Source organism: Zea mays, chromosome 8, assembly GCF_902167145.1.
Source record: "Zea mays cultivar B73 chromosome 8, Zm-B73-REFERENCE-NAM-5.0, whole genome shotgun sequence".
NCBI classification, from domain to species: domain Eukaryota; kingdom Viridiplantae; phylum Streptophyta; class Magnoliopsida; order Poales; family Poaceae; genus Zea; species Zea mays.
In genome coordinates this window covers 16017240-16033615 of record NC_050103.1, presented here as the reverse complement: position 1 = coordinate 16033615, position 16376 = coordinate 16017240, and the positions used below count along the sequence as shown (strand labels likewise).

The 16376-nt window shown below is 42.5% G+C and overlaps 1 protein-coding gene across 5 annotated transcripts in view; it reads right to left on the bottom strand.

Moving 5' to 3' along the window:
* The window catches only part of LOC103634840 (bromodomain and WD repeat-containing protein 3), a 35110-nt gene extending 21675 nt beyond the window's left edge, over window positions 1-13435 (bottom strand). The window contains exons 1-13 of one of the 5 annotated variants that reach the window (XM_020543433.2): window positions 13141-13354; window positions 10786-10893; window positions 9827-10202; window positions 8988-9139; window positions 8581-8811; window positions 6727-6836; window positions 6562-6639; window positions 6358-6464; window positions 5373-5467; window positions 5170-5294; window positions 4893-5083; window positions 4504-4579; window positions 3964-4132 (exon numbers count right to left, since the gene is read on the bottom strand). In XM_020543433.2, the coding sequence (XP_020399022.1) occupies window positions 3964-4132; window positions 4504-4579; window positions 4893-5083; window positions 5170-5294; window positions 5373-5467; window positions 6358-6464; window positions 6562-6639; window positions 6727-6836; window positions 8581-8811; window positions 8988-9139; window positions 9827-10182 (1690 nt within the window). In that variant the 5' untranslated portion in view covers window positions 10183-10202; window positions 10786-10893; window positions 13141-13354. Of the gene's footprint in view, window positions 1-3963; window positions 4133-4503; window positions 4580-4892; window positions 5084-5169; window positions 5295-5372; window positions 5468-6357; window positions 6465-6561; window positions 6640-6726; window positions 6837-8580; window positions 8812-8987; window positions 9140-9826; window positions 10203-10785; window positions 10894-12623; window positions 13005-13140 lie in introns of those variants that run through there. The other 4 variants (XM_008657427.2, XM_008657430.4, XM_008657429.3 and 1 more) reach the window with 4 other exon arrangements.
* Between the last annotated feature and the right edge of the window lie 2941 nt (window positions 13436-16376).

The window sequence follows — 16376 nt, the reverse complement described above, 5'->3', positions numbered from 1 at the left end:
TGCAGAATATAAGAAATAAGGAAGATGAATAGAAGTAACAGCGGAGATAATTGAACTATACTGGTATGATAAGAATAAGAAAATGATTATTGCTTCTAAAACTGAAACTCAAACCATGTGTAGGTGGATGGTTTGAACATGGGGGTTGTTGGAGAGAAGGCCTTCAGCCAAAGGTCCAAAATAACAAATCAGTGTTTAGATGGTGTTTCAGATCAAGAAGATTAAAGTGGCCCGAAGGTATTCGATCTCTGATCACCAATTAAAGTGCCCCGAAGAAATTTGATCTCTGATCACCGAACCCTCATCAGACTGCTTTAGCTACCCACAAGCAAATTGAAAGAGCATAGAGACGAAGGTGTTACAAGCAAAGCTTCGGCAACAACGGTGAAAACCTCCGTCGGGAGGAGATGCCCAAAAGGAGCTTCGGCAGAAAGAAGACGTGTGTGGCATGTTTGTACGGTGAAATGTCATAAATGTATACCCTTGAATGTGAAGCATTACAATATAAAAGGAAGGGTAAAGATGTAATTTCACACAAGATTGTACAAGGGCTCAACCCTAAAACAGGTGAACTTCATTGTTTTCTCGTACTTGTCACGCTCGTGTCATCTTAAAGCCTCCGAAGGTACAACTTCATTGTTGAAGCTTATATTTGTGATCGATTGTAATATCTGAGCTCCTTCACATTTAAAGTTTATGTTTTCTTGTATTATATATCTTTTCCCCTTCGAATCATTACATGTTATAAGGCATCTCTTTTGAATAAAATGAGTATACAAGTACGATTAAATGAGTATACATCCAACACGGTTATGATACTTGTTGCAATTATGAAGGTGGTGTTGAAGTCTTGTATCCTTGTCTTAATGACTGATAAACCCTGGCCCCCCATCACTAACGGGTCGATCAACTGCCCACTCTGCAACGGCCTAGCCGGAGGGTGGCGCGTAGGATATCGATTCCCGAGAGCGGGTGGGGCATAACGAGGGGATTTTTTTAAACAAGCCCGAAATTCGCTCTCGAGGGGGATCTAACCCGGGACCTGGAGGTGCTACTCGAAAGCCTTAACCATTACGCTAGAGGCCCTTTCGTTGTTGCTGGGAAAATGGTTGACAAAGAGCAATCATCTGATTCACTCTTGTTTGGTCATAAATGGGAGCAAAATAAAAGGATTAGATTGGTTCTTCATACTTATATATATACTTAATTAGGGCTGGAAACGAGCCGAGCCAAGCTCAGCTTGGCTCGGATCGGCTCGGCACGTCCACTGCACGAGCTCAAGGATGAGGCTCGGCTCGAAGTTGGCTCGCGAGCCACACCTTGTTAAATATAATTGTATTATATATTAAATTAGTAGTATTTTAATATGAAATATAAAATCATTACTCAATATTATGAGCAATTTAAATTTTGAATTGTCATATACGATATATTCGTCATTAAAGACTAAGAAATGAACCGATAATCCATTATGATTCTACAGATTGGTTAATTCAGCACAGTTGGCGCAGCTCGCGACTTGGCGAGCCAGAACGGCTCGTCTCGTTTCACCGACGAGCCCAAAAATCAGGCTCGGCTCGACTCACTCCGAGACGAACTGCTCCGAGCTCGAGCTGACTCGTGAGCCTCGAGTTTATTTTCCAGCCCTATACTTAATTAAGCAACAATGGAATAATTACTTTGTAACTAAGACAAAAACATGGAAATTCCAAGAGCGCAATTAAACAATTCAAATGGCTATATAAGCAAATATTAGTGAAAAAAATAAGTAGAAGAGTAAAATGTGTCATAGGTCTATTTACTTGAGGGGGTGCCATCTAGGTCCACCAACTCTCTGATGGAATAAGTCTTTGTGGTGGTCTTTGTGGTCCTTTTGTGGAGGACATCTTAGGGTGTGTTTGGTTGCGGGACAGCCAGGACAGGGACGTCTCCTGGCGTCCTCTCTCGTCCCTCCAATTTTGAGGGATAACTAGGGACAACACAGGGATAGTCCTGTCCCAACCCTTGACCTTGAACCAAACAACAAATTTGAGGGATCGTCCCATCCCGTCCCGTCCTGTCATTGCAACCAAACACATCCTTAGAGGATGGCATCTAGGACAGCATCCTAGACTAGAGGACATCTAGGACAGTATCTTAGGGGGTGTTTGGCCCTGCTCTGGGTTCAGCTTCAACGTGAAGTTGTGATGTATAATATAAATTTAAACGGTTTTAAAAAATAATCTAAATATGAAACAAAATGACTTATCTAAATGCCTTCTAAAAGTTTGTAACTTCAGCTTCACGATTTTCTAGAGCTCTTAATGACCTACTTCGGTCCCAAACAGGGCCTTAGACTAGAGGACAGCATCTTAGCATATGCTTGGTTGCCTGGCCAGCTATAAATATGCAACCCCAACCCCTCAGGTTGGTATGGCATTGTGCGAGTGTGTGAGAAATAAACCAGAAAATTTGTTTCAACTCCTAGTGTCATCATCTCGATGAGAGTAAGAGTTCCACTACTTACACTCTCAAACTGCGTTTTTTTGTTTCCTATAAAACTTCTAAGTGGTTCACTGGAGGTCCATAACCCTTTGTTTGGCCCTTAGACCCAACATGGAATCAGCAACCAACATGGCGGAAATGCCTCATGCAGGTCATGTCAAATCTTATGGCCAGTTACTTTTGCATAACCCCCATGTTTCTCTATCTTTCACATGCTCACCGCACCATCTTCCACACGCCAATGATGTTGGAGCTAGCGTTGCCGGTCATTGATCTGCTCGAAGGGCCACTCGCCTAGAGAAAACAGCAAATGGGCGACGAGGGCACACAAGGCCAGCGTGCGAGTGCGCCAGCGTGCGATTGTACCGAAGCGCAAAATCGATGGGCGATGTCGGCACGGGGGGCAGTGTGCGGTGTGGGCGTGTGGGACCACCAAAAGAGCGAATCCAGCGTGAATCATGCTGCCTAGCGGCGGAGCTGTGTAGCAGCACGGCCGAAATGGCGGCGACTCCATGGCAAGCCTATTGCTCTAGTGGCGGACTGACGGCAAACTACACGCATCCAACAGACAAGCGGCTGCACGGCTGCTCCGACTGCAACAGGCTTCCTGTTGGGCGGTAGACTTCAGCTTGAGCCGAAAAGGCCCTCCTGCTCCACAGCAGCATGGTCAAATGGAGCGACATGCAACATGGAGCCGGTAAATAGGCACGAGCGTAGAGCCAGCGTGCAAGTGCAGCTAGGGCATGAAGCTAGCGAGCACAAGCCATAGAGTGCATGGCTGGCAAGGACGGACCAATGGGTAGCGTGGAAAGAAAGGGTTCCAACTAAAGGAGGCACAATGAGCATAAGCAAGGGCTAGTCGGAGAGTCGAGAAGACAAGTGACACTCTTGGGAGAGACAAGGTGCCATACGAGACAACACCTTGAGCTTCGGCTCATCCATGATGGCCAGCACATAATAGGGGCACATGGGGTATGGACAAGGACATAAGAGCAAGGCAGGAACCATCACCAACGGCTGCCTACACAATTGTCGCCTACTACCCTCCTTGTTCTAGCTAGCCAATGACCAAGCCTACCCCGTCGGTTACGAGGCCAAGCACAAAGGAGGGGTGAGGGAGACACAACAGACACTAGCGAGCACGAGAGAGGGAGTCATAGGTGGCGCAGAGGTGTGGGGACAGCTTTGATGAACGCAGGCATGGAGGGCATCGGTGGTGTCACAGTTGGCCAAGGAGAAGAATATGGGGTGAGGAGTGGCTAATTGCATTTTTAACATCCCACTGCCACGCTGGTTGCTGATCTAAGGGCTAAACAATCACTTAAAAAGTTCAGGGACCCAAAAATGCAGTTTAAAAGTTGATGGACCCAGATGACACCCACTCAAAAGTTAAGATCTCTGGTGCATTTTACTCAAGTAAAATGTGGATATGGTTGCAGTGAATTACTGAAAACATATGAATTAGTAGACCAAAAGTACCCATGATAGCAGCAAGCACAAAGCGGTTGTCCAGACTCCAAACTATCATATTGACACCACGAGGAGTTGGCTGGTATCTTTGACGAGGACCACCTCGAGGTGGTTGAGGAGCCATTGGAGGTGGGGGAACTTTAAGATGGTAAGCACGCGTCCAACGTCCAATCTTTCCCTGGAACAATGCAGGAACAATTGAACAAATTACAAACTACTTTGAACACATTTATAGCATACAACAAAGGCATTTGTGATCTACAGTTGCACAAACTGGCAGTAGTGCAAATGAGCCAGTAAACCTGACTTGCCACTGGATATTGCACTGGATACATCATTACTGAATGAACATGACACAATGAAGAAAGTCAATGCATAGTTGCATACTGAATCATAAAATATGATTGGCAGCATTTCAGGAGGTGATGATACCACTATAGCAGTAGCTAGATTGGGCAATTATGCATGTCATCAATCATCATAAAAATGTCCATGGAAACAGATTTTTTGGAAAACAAAATCATGAAGTTCTAGGATACAACAGCTTACATGTGACCTCCGAGATCGTGGAACCCATATAATTGCACTGCCATCACGGGAGCAGGTAACAATATTATGCGTGAACCTAGCAAAAAAAAATAGTGACCAACTCAACTGATGGAGGATTGTTGAAACAAAAAATGACACCATTTGACGCTGGTGAAGGTGATTAAGGTGAACAACTAAGAACTGACTGAATAAAAAGGAAACCCTTGGGTCAACAAATAAGAACTGATGCCGCTAATGCCTAATGGAAATAAATAAGAACATTTAGAAGGAGAAAACAAAACATAAGGACAAACAAAATACTTATTTTCTCGAACACGCAGGAGAGCTGCGTATCATTTCATTAGAAGAAGAAAAGAAAAAAAAACAGTATATACAAACAAAATACTGACCAAGAATTTCTTAACTTCAGGCTATTTTCTTCCTTAGAGGTATGACTGGAATCAGATGAAAAAGATCTTGATGCAACTGCACATCCACTAAACTGCACATAGTTTACATCATTTTCATGCCCACATAATAGATCCATCTCATGAATCGGTTGCTCATGTTCATCAGAAGAACTCTTGCAAGCATTCCAGACCTGAAATGAACTTTCTTGATGACAAAGGGCAATTTTCCAAAATTACAGTAGAAATTGACATGTGAAGGTAAGAAGAAAAAACACACCCTTGCATAAGTGTCCGAGCTGCCAGTGACAAACACGGTTCCATTAGCATTAAATGCACAACATAAGATCTGGTGATTTGTTGGCTGAACTTGAGCGGCGCTGGAAGATGCATCACCACTCTTACCTGGCATCAACACCACATGGATTGGATTATCCAGAATTCGACATCACTAATGCATGATGCATGCTTCAATTAACTGACCAGGGGCAACATCTGGGGGCTTTGGTGTATACAGTCTTGGAGGTTGTTGAGAGTATCTGGCATCCCAAATCCTGCATGTCCCATCATCTGATGACCTGTCAACAAATATTATTAGATTACTTCAAAGGGAACATAACTAACAATGGCAAGTAAAACCCTATAAAAAGTTGTGTGCGGTGAAGTACTACAGAAAACCAGTTGTAGCACAAACAATATGAACCAAACACATTTCAATACACCTTAGATGTGTCATTAAATAATCAGTGTTTAAAATGACAGTGAAAATCCACACAAAACAAAGCTGCACTACAAATATGTAATACATAAGCAGCAATGCAGCATGTCTCTTATTTCAGAAAACAGCATAATATAAGGGATTTGGGGAGAATTAAAACCATTGTCACTTCCCAGGAATACAGTTTTTGTTCCCTTAGCATTACTGTTACATGAGCCAATAAAAACCTGTCTTTAATGTAATGTTGGAGCGAGAGTTGGCTTTAACGAAGGGTACATGCGCCATTTCTCACCTGGCTTAAATTATTCAAAAACTTATAAAATACCTAATATTATGGGAGGGAGTATGGAGCAGCACATAATCCACACAAATTAACTGCCCTTAGATCATAGAGAATCTAAGCTCATATAAACCAAAGTACACACAGAAAACATAGGATCAACTTATACTAGATATTTCATTGCTGTATATACTGCCTCCAGTATGGGTAAATGTACGCCAAAAAGTTCTTGTGAAGAGAAAAATGAACATGTTCCACTATTGGCAATCTAGCTTTCAGATAAGTGTTAGCCTCATTCAAACACTCAAACTACAGCAGATAAAGTCAAAGAATGACTGATCTGTAAGCTGTGTATCTTAGAGAACGTCAAAGAAAGACTGATCTGGACACAGAGCCATGAGGGCAACAAGAACAACTAAGTAGCACAAAAATTATACAATATGAGGAAACAAGAGAAAAGAGCCACTCACGACAACAGCTGGAAAGCAGCACCTGGCCTTGGACTAAATGCAATAGCAGTAACTGCCCCTGTATGCCCCTTGAGCACTGAGACTGGCATTCCATCAGGCATACGCCACTTCATTGGTAAAAGGAGATATTCAAGGTAAAGGGAAGAAATAACATCATGATGTTATGGCAGTTTACTTATGAAGAATGAATACTACTGAACTTACCACTCTAATAATGAAATCATTAGATGAAGATGCTACCACAGAATTATTGGAACTCACTGCAAGATCGGTAATATCACCCTTGATTTGAAAAATGGAACAGATTAAGTGTGATTAAGTTATCAATGAAACATTATGTATATATATGCCACAGCAAGCAAAACTTACTTCATGGCCCCGGCAGCTAGCCAGGCAGAACGCTGTTTCCATCGCCCATATTTTAACAAGGCGGTCATCAGAACCAGTAATAACATAACGCCCTGTGCGATCAAAGGTAGCTGCAGATACAGGAATAGAATGAAAGTGATGCAGCAGATAAAAAAGGTGTATTGATGATAAGGTAAGAGGGTTTGGGCTTTGAGGGAGCAAAGAAACCAAAGCAGCAGCTAAGTTTGTCAAAGATATATCATGGGGGAAAATAAGATCTTGTGGAGCTCGAACAAAACGGATAGCATATACAAATTGGTTTTAACTGAATGAAATAATACATAATAATCAATCACGAGAACTTTTCTAGCATGTATAATAGGCCTAACATAGTTCATATATCTACAGAGATACATAACATGGCCTGTTTGGATAGGGGGCAGTTTGACCCGATCCTAAGAACTCCCAATTTGCATCGCACCCTAAACTTGCCAGACCTAAGAGCATCTCCAATAGTTATGTAAATTTAGCACCGTAAATTATAGATATAAGAAGTTGCTAAATCACTTTAAGAAGTAGAAAAATATGTGTGCTCCAACAGTTCTCTATTTATTAGTTGCTAATTTTTTAAAATTGTTCATGTCAACAAAAAAGGGAGCATGCTTTCTATTTTTATTTGAGCTAGCACATTAACAACCTTACATAACGTCTTGGAAGGTCGAAGTTGCCGATGGAAGACCAAAAGGTAGTGGCGACGGCATGAAGACAGCATAGGGCACTGGAGATAGATTTATGGTCAACAGGACGGTGGGACGACGGCGGTGGCCGAAATATGGTTTCTGCGATGGATTTAGAACCAACATTGATTTAGGGAGTCCCAACGAGGTTGGTAAATGTACGGATGAAATTGGGTTTTGTAGAGAGTTTGTAAATTTAAGGACCTGCTTTACATAATTGTTGGAGAAGAGTTTTCCCCGAAAACTTCTTAAATTCATATTTAGGGAGTTGTTTACATAACTATTGGAGATGCTCTAAAGTCTAAGGTGTGTTTGGTTCGGCTTTCTGAACCAGATTCACTGCCAAAAATTGGATTCTCAACCAAACGGGTACAACAACATAATAGATTTCTGAAAATCTACATATTTCTCTAGTTCAATTCAAAATCACCTCCTACTCCAGATTTTCCAGATTCCTGTCATCCATGTTACAAGTTGTCATGCTATTATAGAATCTAAAGTTAACACTTATTTCAATCAAACAAATTTCAGCTTTCACACTTATCATCTCACAATAGCTTTCTCACAGCTCATAGCTATAACTAGATTTTCAGAAACCCTAAGCCTAATCGGTCACAGTTTCCTTAGGCAGCATTTAGTTGCTGCCACATGTTAGTTGGCTTAACATAGCCTTTTAGACAAGTTTCATGACTAAATGTGGCAATAGTAAGGCACTAAGGCTAGCCACCTAAAAAATTGTGGTAAAATCAGTCACCAAGGGAGGAGACGGGCACACCGGCCATGGGAGGGCATGTTGCGGTGACCAAGAAGGAAGGTTGGTGGTGGTGGTGACCAGAGAGAGAGGGCTGGCAGCGGCGGCGGCCAGGGCAGGGCCTGCTGGCGGCGGCGGCCAGGGGAAGGGAGGGAGGGAGGGCGGCTGCCAGGGAACACAGCACACAGGGGAGGCGGACAGGGTTGGCCTGATACCAAGATAGAGGAGAATAGTTGAATATTGGAAAGAGTACAGTGTATATACTACATACGGGCTAGGGCTTAACTGGGCCCAAGGCCCATAGACATAACACAGTCTAACACAAACAAGCCTTAAGATGTTTTGAACATTTATATATAGCTAAGAGAGCAAGAAAGTTCAACGAACCACAATACACAGCATTTTGATGCCCCCTCAATCTCTTTATGATTTGCATCTTTTCAACAAGGGTGGATGGCTTCGCGATGGCATAGCAAGATGCACGTACAGAGGGAGCTCGACAATGCTTAGTGAAACCACCTATCTCTCTCAAACTTAGACCATGAACTTGATCAGTCTGAATGTGAGGCCAACGAAGATAACTTGGCAGCCTGGGAGTTCCCTTATCTTGCCTGTCAGCTGAAGGATTCAAGAATGTGTGAAGACATTGCGATATTAACATGGAAAACCAAACAGTAGTTGGGGGCTACCCAAACTGGAAACACAAAGTTGAATATACAATACAAATGCTCTAATAAATAGCTCCAGGAAAGAATACTAAGAAGTAACACATTGAAGAACATTGATACACATACATGGAAGAAGTGAAAAGGAGTTGGAGCCAAGAAGTGTTGGGACATCAGCAGCATTTGGAGAAACTCTTCCAATCAAGTTGTGTGGGTGATAAGAACTAGCCATCAGTTGCTTTAATAGCTTCACCAAGTGGTCTTTACCAATGTGGGGGTACCTAAAATAAAACAAGTGAGAAAATGCTGAGTGTTAGCTGAGTTGGTTAGGTGGTCTCAGTAGCACTCCTTAGGTCCTGGGTTCGACTCCCCGTGGGAGCGAATTTCAGGCTATGGTTAAAAAAATCCCCTCGTCTGTCCCACGCCAAAGCACAGGTCTAAGGCTCAGCCCCAGTAGTGGTCGTTCTCACATGGGCTTCGATGCCGCTGTGTGTGGGTGGGGCAGGGGTTCGGGGGTTTTCTCGACCTGTGTGAGAAGGTCTTCTTCTTAATTCAATGCCCGGGGGCTGTCTTACCCCCCGCAGGTCGAGTTTTTATCTGATCATTTAGAAATAAAAGCATAATAAAACCCATTGTTCTAGACTGTATACATTTTCAACTTTTTAAGATAATTATCATTTCAAAATCAAAAGGTTTAATCAGGCAAGACTGGCCAGATAAGATATGAAAAATAATAGTATCAATTAAAACTGTGGATGAAGTGTGGACAGAAGGCTCTAAAGAAGCAGCACATGAATTAACATTGAATTTTGATCTAAATACAGATTTTTTCAATTGTATTCAAATCTAGAAAGTTTCTCCGGTCCCCCTAATTAATTGCAGAATCAACAATCAAGAGTCCCTCACTGCCACATGATTAGAAAATAACAGAAGCAAATTGATTAGACAACAGAGTAACATTTTTGTACCTCTCAGCTAGCTTTACATAATCCAAAGGGAGTGATATGCCATCATCATTTTCTTCGCCACTATGGAAACCACCACGTGAATACCAAGCATGGTATCTTCTAGGTAGCAGTTGATGTTCTAGGAGTTCATTGCACAATTCTCCAAAGGTCCGTTTGAATGGACCATGAGATAAAAAATGCATAATGAGAAAGTAAACTTCCCTCATATCAATATCAACACCATCCATGGATTCAAAATCGGTTGACATCACTGAATTTACAGGATTAACCTTCTCAAGTTCCTGACTTGGAAAACCCAGGGGAGCTAAATTAATGGAAGCTCCGTTACTGGAAGGTTGGCGCTTCCTGAAAGACATGTCTAATACACCACCTGGACCTGGAGATGGTAAAGAATAAGTTTACACTCTAAATTAAATTACTAAAAAAGTAAAGCAATGAACAAGAATCTACATAGACAAAATTAACTACCTCAGAAGTAGTAAATGACGAAGATATAAATTAGAAGCTCATAAATAAGGGTGTGTTTGATTCAGATTTCTGAACTGGATTCGCTACCAAAAATCTAGATTTTCAACCAAACAGGTACAACAGCAGAAAAGGTTCCTAAAAATCTACATATTCCTCTAGTATGATTCAGAATCACATTCTACCCCAGATTTTCTAGATTCTTGGCAATCATGTTACAAATTGTCATGCTCTTATAAAATCTATAGTTGACAGTTGTTTCAACTTTCAACCAAATAAATTTCAGTTTTTTCATAATCGTCGTCTCACAACGGCTTTCTCACAAATCAGATTTTCAGGAATCTACAGGTGAACCAAACAGACCCTAAAATGCAGAAATAGAAGAAAAAGGGAAACACAGCAACTAGTTGACAGTATGCCAGAAAAATGGTTACTGAACGAAACCAACTTCTCTACTGAAATGATATGGCAAAATCATAAAAAAGAGGGCAGACCCAGTGAGTAGTGACGGAGGCTCCCACAAGAGTGGGGTCTAGGGAAGGGATAAACCGAGGCAAGTCTTTCCCCTGCAAATGTAGAAGAGGCTGCTACGAACCTGCGACCTAGTGAAATGATATGGCGGAATCATAGTTAAGAAGGAATGTGGTGTATTGTACAAGAGTACAGGCAAGCAAGAATCTATCCTAAAGTTAAAATTCACGGACTTAGAAAACTTGTCACTACATTATTGTAGGTAACAAAAAACAGGAAAGCAAAACTCACAGAACTGTGGAGCAAAAGAAGAACTTGTATCCATATAATCAGCTGATGCAAGCATCTCAGTCTATTTATCTAAACATTACATAGCGACAATTTCCCTTAAACCTCTCCCACAATCCCACTAATCGGCCGCCTAAGCATCAGAACAACAAATGCAGGAATTCAAAACGTTAAGTATGTAATATTCGTACACAAAACTGGACCACATAATCAGCACATGGAAGCATATCAGTTTATTTATATGTAAAACATTACAAAGTGATAATTTCTCTTCAACCTCTCCGACTCGCTATTCTAAGCATCAATGTCAACAGAACAACAAACGGCAGAGATCCAAACGCTATGTAATATACATATATTCATCCTATATTATCCACCTTTCATATTAATAGATACATACTAGCCTGCAAGCTCACCGGCTCCTAACAAGCAAAACCGCAATTTCTTCCTGGACCACTTAGACCATCTGCAACAGCTTACCCATACTCATACCCATATTCAAACTAGACTCTACAAACAATACAATCTACAGTGCAAAATAGTGCAAAAGGTGTTTTTGGCCGTCTTTTTTGCTTTTTGACCCTTTTTGCGAAAGATTTTCACAACTACGCTCTTTCTGGTTTGAATTCAGGAAATGGACCCTTACCTTAGCGCCATTATTATTGGCGCCTAGCTTACACGTCTCGGCGCCAATATAAATGGCGCCAAGACCTCGCTCTAGTATGTCGAGCTGCCGCCTACGTGGCAGGAGGTCGGCGTCGTGGTCATTGGTGCCGACCTCTTTTCCTAAGAACGGTCGCTCGGCCTCAATGAGTGGTGTGTGTGTGTGTGTCAATGAAGGATGAGGCCGAGCAGCCGTTTCTAGGAAAGGAGGTCAGCGCCAAATACCACGACGACGACCTACTGCCACATAGGCGCCAGCTCGACTTACCAGAGTGAGATCTCGATGTCATTTATATTGGCGCCAAGGTAAGGGTCAATTTCCTGAATTCAAACCAAAAAGGGCGTAGTTATGAAAATCTTTTGCAAAAAGGGTCAAAAAGCAACAAAAAAAAGTGTTTTTGGTGACCATATGGATGAACTACTGTACATTGCACACATATTGTCTCACTAAAAACACCGTTTTGCATCGTTTTATATTGTAGATTGCACTGTTTATATAGTGTAGTTTGAATATGGATATGGTTATAGGTAAGCTGTTGGAGATGGTCTTAGTTTCCCATCACTGGAACACTAGAATTCACAGCATTCATAAAACAAGTAGATCCAATATTCAGAACACTCAACTATGTGCATGCACGGAGGGGGGAGGGGGGGCAACCAACATAAGCAAGTCATGCTAAACCCTAGTAATAAAACCCATGAAATCGGCTCAATTATCAACAACCGGACGGAGTTCTGAATCAACTCTTAGGTATGGCAAAACAAAACCGGAATCGCTGCATCCTCCGCACACCACTGGACGCATCAACAGGCACAAATTACCAATCTAGCTAACACAAATCACTTAGGCGAAAGGCGGTACGAGGTTGCCGCAATTCGAGGTAGAGGGGGCAGGAGGATAGAGACAGACCACCTTGTCTGCGAACCCTCTGGTGACGCGGCTGCGGCGGCTCAGAGGCATGCCAGATATGGAGGGCGCTTTGGCAGCGCCCGTGCGGCACGAACAGGGCACCTACGGCGGCGGAGGGACGGCGGAGGCCGCTGTCCTGTCGTCCCCGTACGAACCCTAGGCACAGACGCACAGTGGTGGGGGAGGACCGGAGGAGGCTGAGAGAGACGGGGCTGTTGGTTCGCGGGTGTATGATCCGAATAGTCCGATTCGGGTACATTAACGGGCTATTGGGTTTTTTTGGTAACAGGCTAATGGGTTAGTGGGTTGCGTTTATAGAAACGCAGAAGTAGCACAGAGGCGAGCGCCGAGCGGCGCAGAAAAATTCCTACCACGGTGACCCACCTGGAACCAGTTCGCACAAGCGGAAAAGCCAAATCGGAGAACGCGGCGGGCGGCGGCCCCTCCACACAGACACGCAGGCCGCACCATTGCAGCACCGAGAAAACAGAGAGCGGAGAGGAAGTGAAAGACCTACCGCCGATCTACGCCGCCCGCCGGAGCCGCTCTCGAACAACCGACCACCAGCGTAGAAGCCGGAGAGCGCGAGAAGCGGCGAAGCGAACCACTAGGGCGGCGACGTCCAGGGAGCGACGACGCGGAGCAAACCAGATCGAGAGCCGCTCGGGGGAGAACGAGAAGAGGACCGGAGGGCACGCCGGCACGGGCCAACGAAACGAACGCTCCCACCAGGCCGAAAGACGATCAGCCGGCCCACGAAACATTGACACTAGTGTCCGTGCGAAAAAAGGGTTTTAAACTTTTCCTATATTCCTTTTGAGTCCATTGAGCTTTTGAAATGGTATTATCGTTTTTGCAAGTGGCTCAATTAAACGAACCAATAAAAATCAATGTATCTATATGATCAATTTAAGTGGACACTCCTACGATCTAGGGTGATGATCTAGGGTGATTTTACCCTATGTTCATTTGAAAGAGATATAGATTAAAATCTTGACTAATAAAAAATAGAAAAAATAGGGAAAATAAAGAATTCTAAAATGTTGTTGCAATCCACAAAACTGGTAGTAAGGATAGACTTTGTTCAATATAAATACATGCATCGGATAGAAAAGGCTAATTGCCACAAGGCACTCCAAAGTTAATCGTTCCAAAGTTCATACAGTTGGTTCTCATGTTAATCTTCACACCAATGTCTCAAAAAATAGATAACGACATCAAGCAGACTAGTGTAAAACAAGTACAATATGTCCACCTTGTAAGTACCATCAGCAACCAATATTCAAAGATGGAAATGTAGATTAGGCCTACAATTAGATAAAAATGAATCAATTACGTAAGATTGTGCGAACATAATGAGTTTGAAATACAACAAACCTAGTCTCAACGATAACAGTCAAGTACACAGAGTGGAACTAAACAAGCTACATGAGCAATATTGAAAAGTAAATACCAACAAGTATAAACACAGCAACAATTCCAACAAGACAAATACTGTTTCAGAAAGTAGAGTTTGAATAAATCACTGTCCATGCTAAAGTTCAAATGATTCAGCCTTAACAAATGATTTAAGCAGATGTACAGATTGTTGTTCAGAAAGTCGACTTCGAATAAATTACTAACTCGTCTCGACAATTCAGAACTACCTCTCTATGACAACATAATACGTTTTGTTTAGTACAGTTTGTTGTTTTATTGGATTAGTTCATATTAACTACCTTTATATGACATACGTATAGAAAAGTTATTGGTTCCTTAGGTACTTGATCTTCTACGCTCTTGCCTAGGTTAACCTACAGATTAATTTAGATTTAAAAAATCCAGAGTTGGTCCAAACAACTCAGGTTCTTGTACATGTTATACAACGATCGGTCCCAATGTATGTCAGTTATGTAGTTTGTAGATTAAAATACCTAACTAGCTACCTCGAGAGCTTTACCAAACGGAAAAGTAAAACAGTAGCAGGTAGCATCAACTATAGGTAGAGATTGTTATACTGCTCATAGATCCTTGTGTAGATGTATTGATGTTTTCCAATTGAATACTTTTGAACATGTAGTACGCCAAGTAATTAAAGATAATCTACACTGATGTTGAAGCAAATTAATCTTTGTTGAGGTTATTCATAGGGTTTGCACACAAACAACACAGATATAAAATGAGTGATTACCGTGAGGCACTCAGAAAGGATGGAGGGGTGATATGCTTGTACTTGGGCACCTCCGAGAGCAGCTTGTTGTAGGTACCCTGGTCGACCGCATTGTTCACAGGTCGAACTGACTATTTTATATATACGGGCATGGCCTAGAAACTATTTTATTTTGGTTTATAACTTGGGTATAGAGACACAACTTTACATCTACTACTTATTGTCACCTACTGTTATCTGCATTGTTCATATGACCTAGCAACTAGTATGTGCATAGAATATTTTTTCTTCAAATGCTTCAACTGCACGCATGGCTCCTCCATGTATCTTCCCTTATGAAATAGCTCATTAAATAAACAAGCTTGGGCAGCCCACTGCACCTTTCAACAGTACTTTTAGTGATTGAACCCTTAAATCCATATGCATTGTAGTTTTCTCTAAAGAAATTACCTTTACCAGTAGTCTTTAGTAGCTTCTGTGAAACTTCTGTTGACAAGGGTTGTAAGTTAATGTTGTGTGTTCTTACAAACTGTATTGCGGCTGCAATTGTAGGAATCATGGTAGTACCAATAATTTTGTTTTCCAGTGTTTTCTTGCCCCATAGTAACTCCAACAAATTGTTCCACTTGCAGGAATCTTCGTTCTAGACATCATCCAGCACAACCAGATATTTCTGACCATCCAACACATCATTCATGCACCACCAATAGCAACCACTTCTGTTTCACTTCTGCAGACTTCAGTGACGAACGTCGTCTTCCCTACTCTAGCCACTCCAAAACAACCACCACTTCTGTTTCACTAGCATCAAGGACCTTCAGACACAACTTTTTTTAGAACGATGATAGAGCATAGACCAAATCTTTGCTTCACACATCTTTGCCTGTCTCAAGGCGTACTTGTGTTTGGCGTCACTTGCCCCTTGTCGTCTTTGTCAAGAGGGCAAGCCATGGCGGGGGCGGGGGACAATGTGAGAGCACCTAGAGGGGGGTGAATAGGTGATCCTATAAAACTTTTAAACTTAAGCCACAAAACTTGGTTAGACGTTAGCACAGTAATCGCCAAGTGGCTAGAGAGAAGTCTTAGCAAAACACAATAACCACAAGAGAACAATCACAGAGATGACACAGTGGTTTATCCCGTGGTTCGGCCAAGACCAACGCTTGCCTACTCCACGTTGTGGCGTCCCAACGGACGAGGGTTGCAATCAACCCCTCTCAAGCGGTCCAAAGACCCACTTGAATACCACGGTGTTTTGCTTTGCTTTTCTTGATCTCGTTTGCGAGAAATCTCCACAACTTGGAGCCTCTCACCCTTACACTTGAAGTTCACAAAGAAGCACGGAGTAAGGGAGGGATTAGCAACTCACACAAGACACAAAGATCACAGCAAATACGCACACACAAGACCTAGACTTGAGCTCAAGAGACTAGCACACTAGAACAAAGCTCAAATCACTAGAATGTCGAACAAGTGCGCATGAATGGAGTGTGAGTGATCAAGAGTGCTCTAGGAATGCTTGGTGTTCTCCTCCATGCGCCTAGGGGTCCCTTTTATAGCCCCAAGGCAGCTAGGAGCCGTTGAGAGCAATCTGGGAAGGCAAT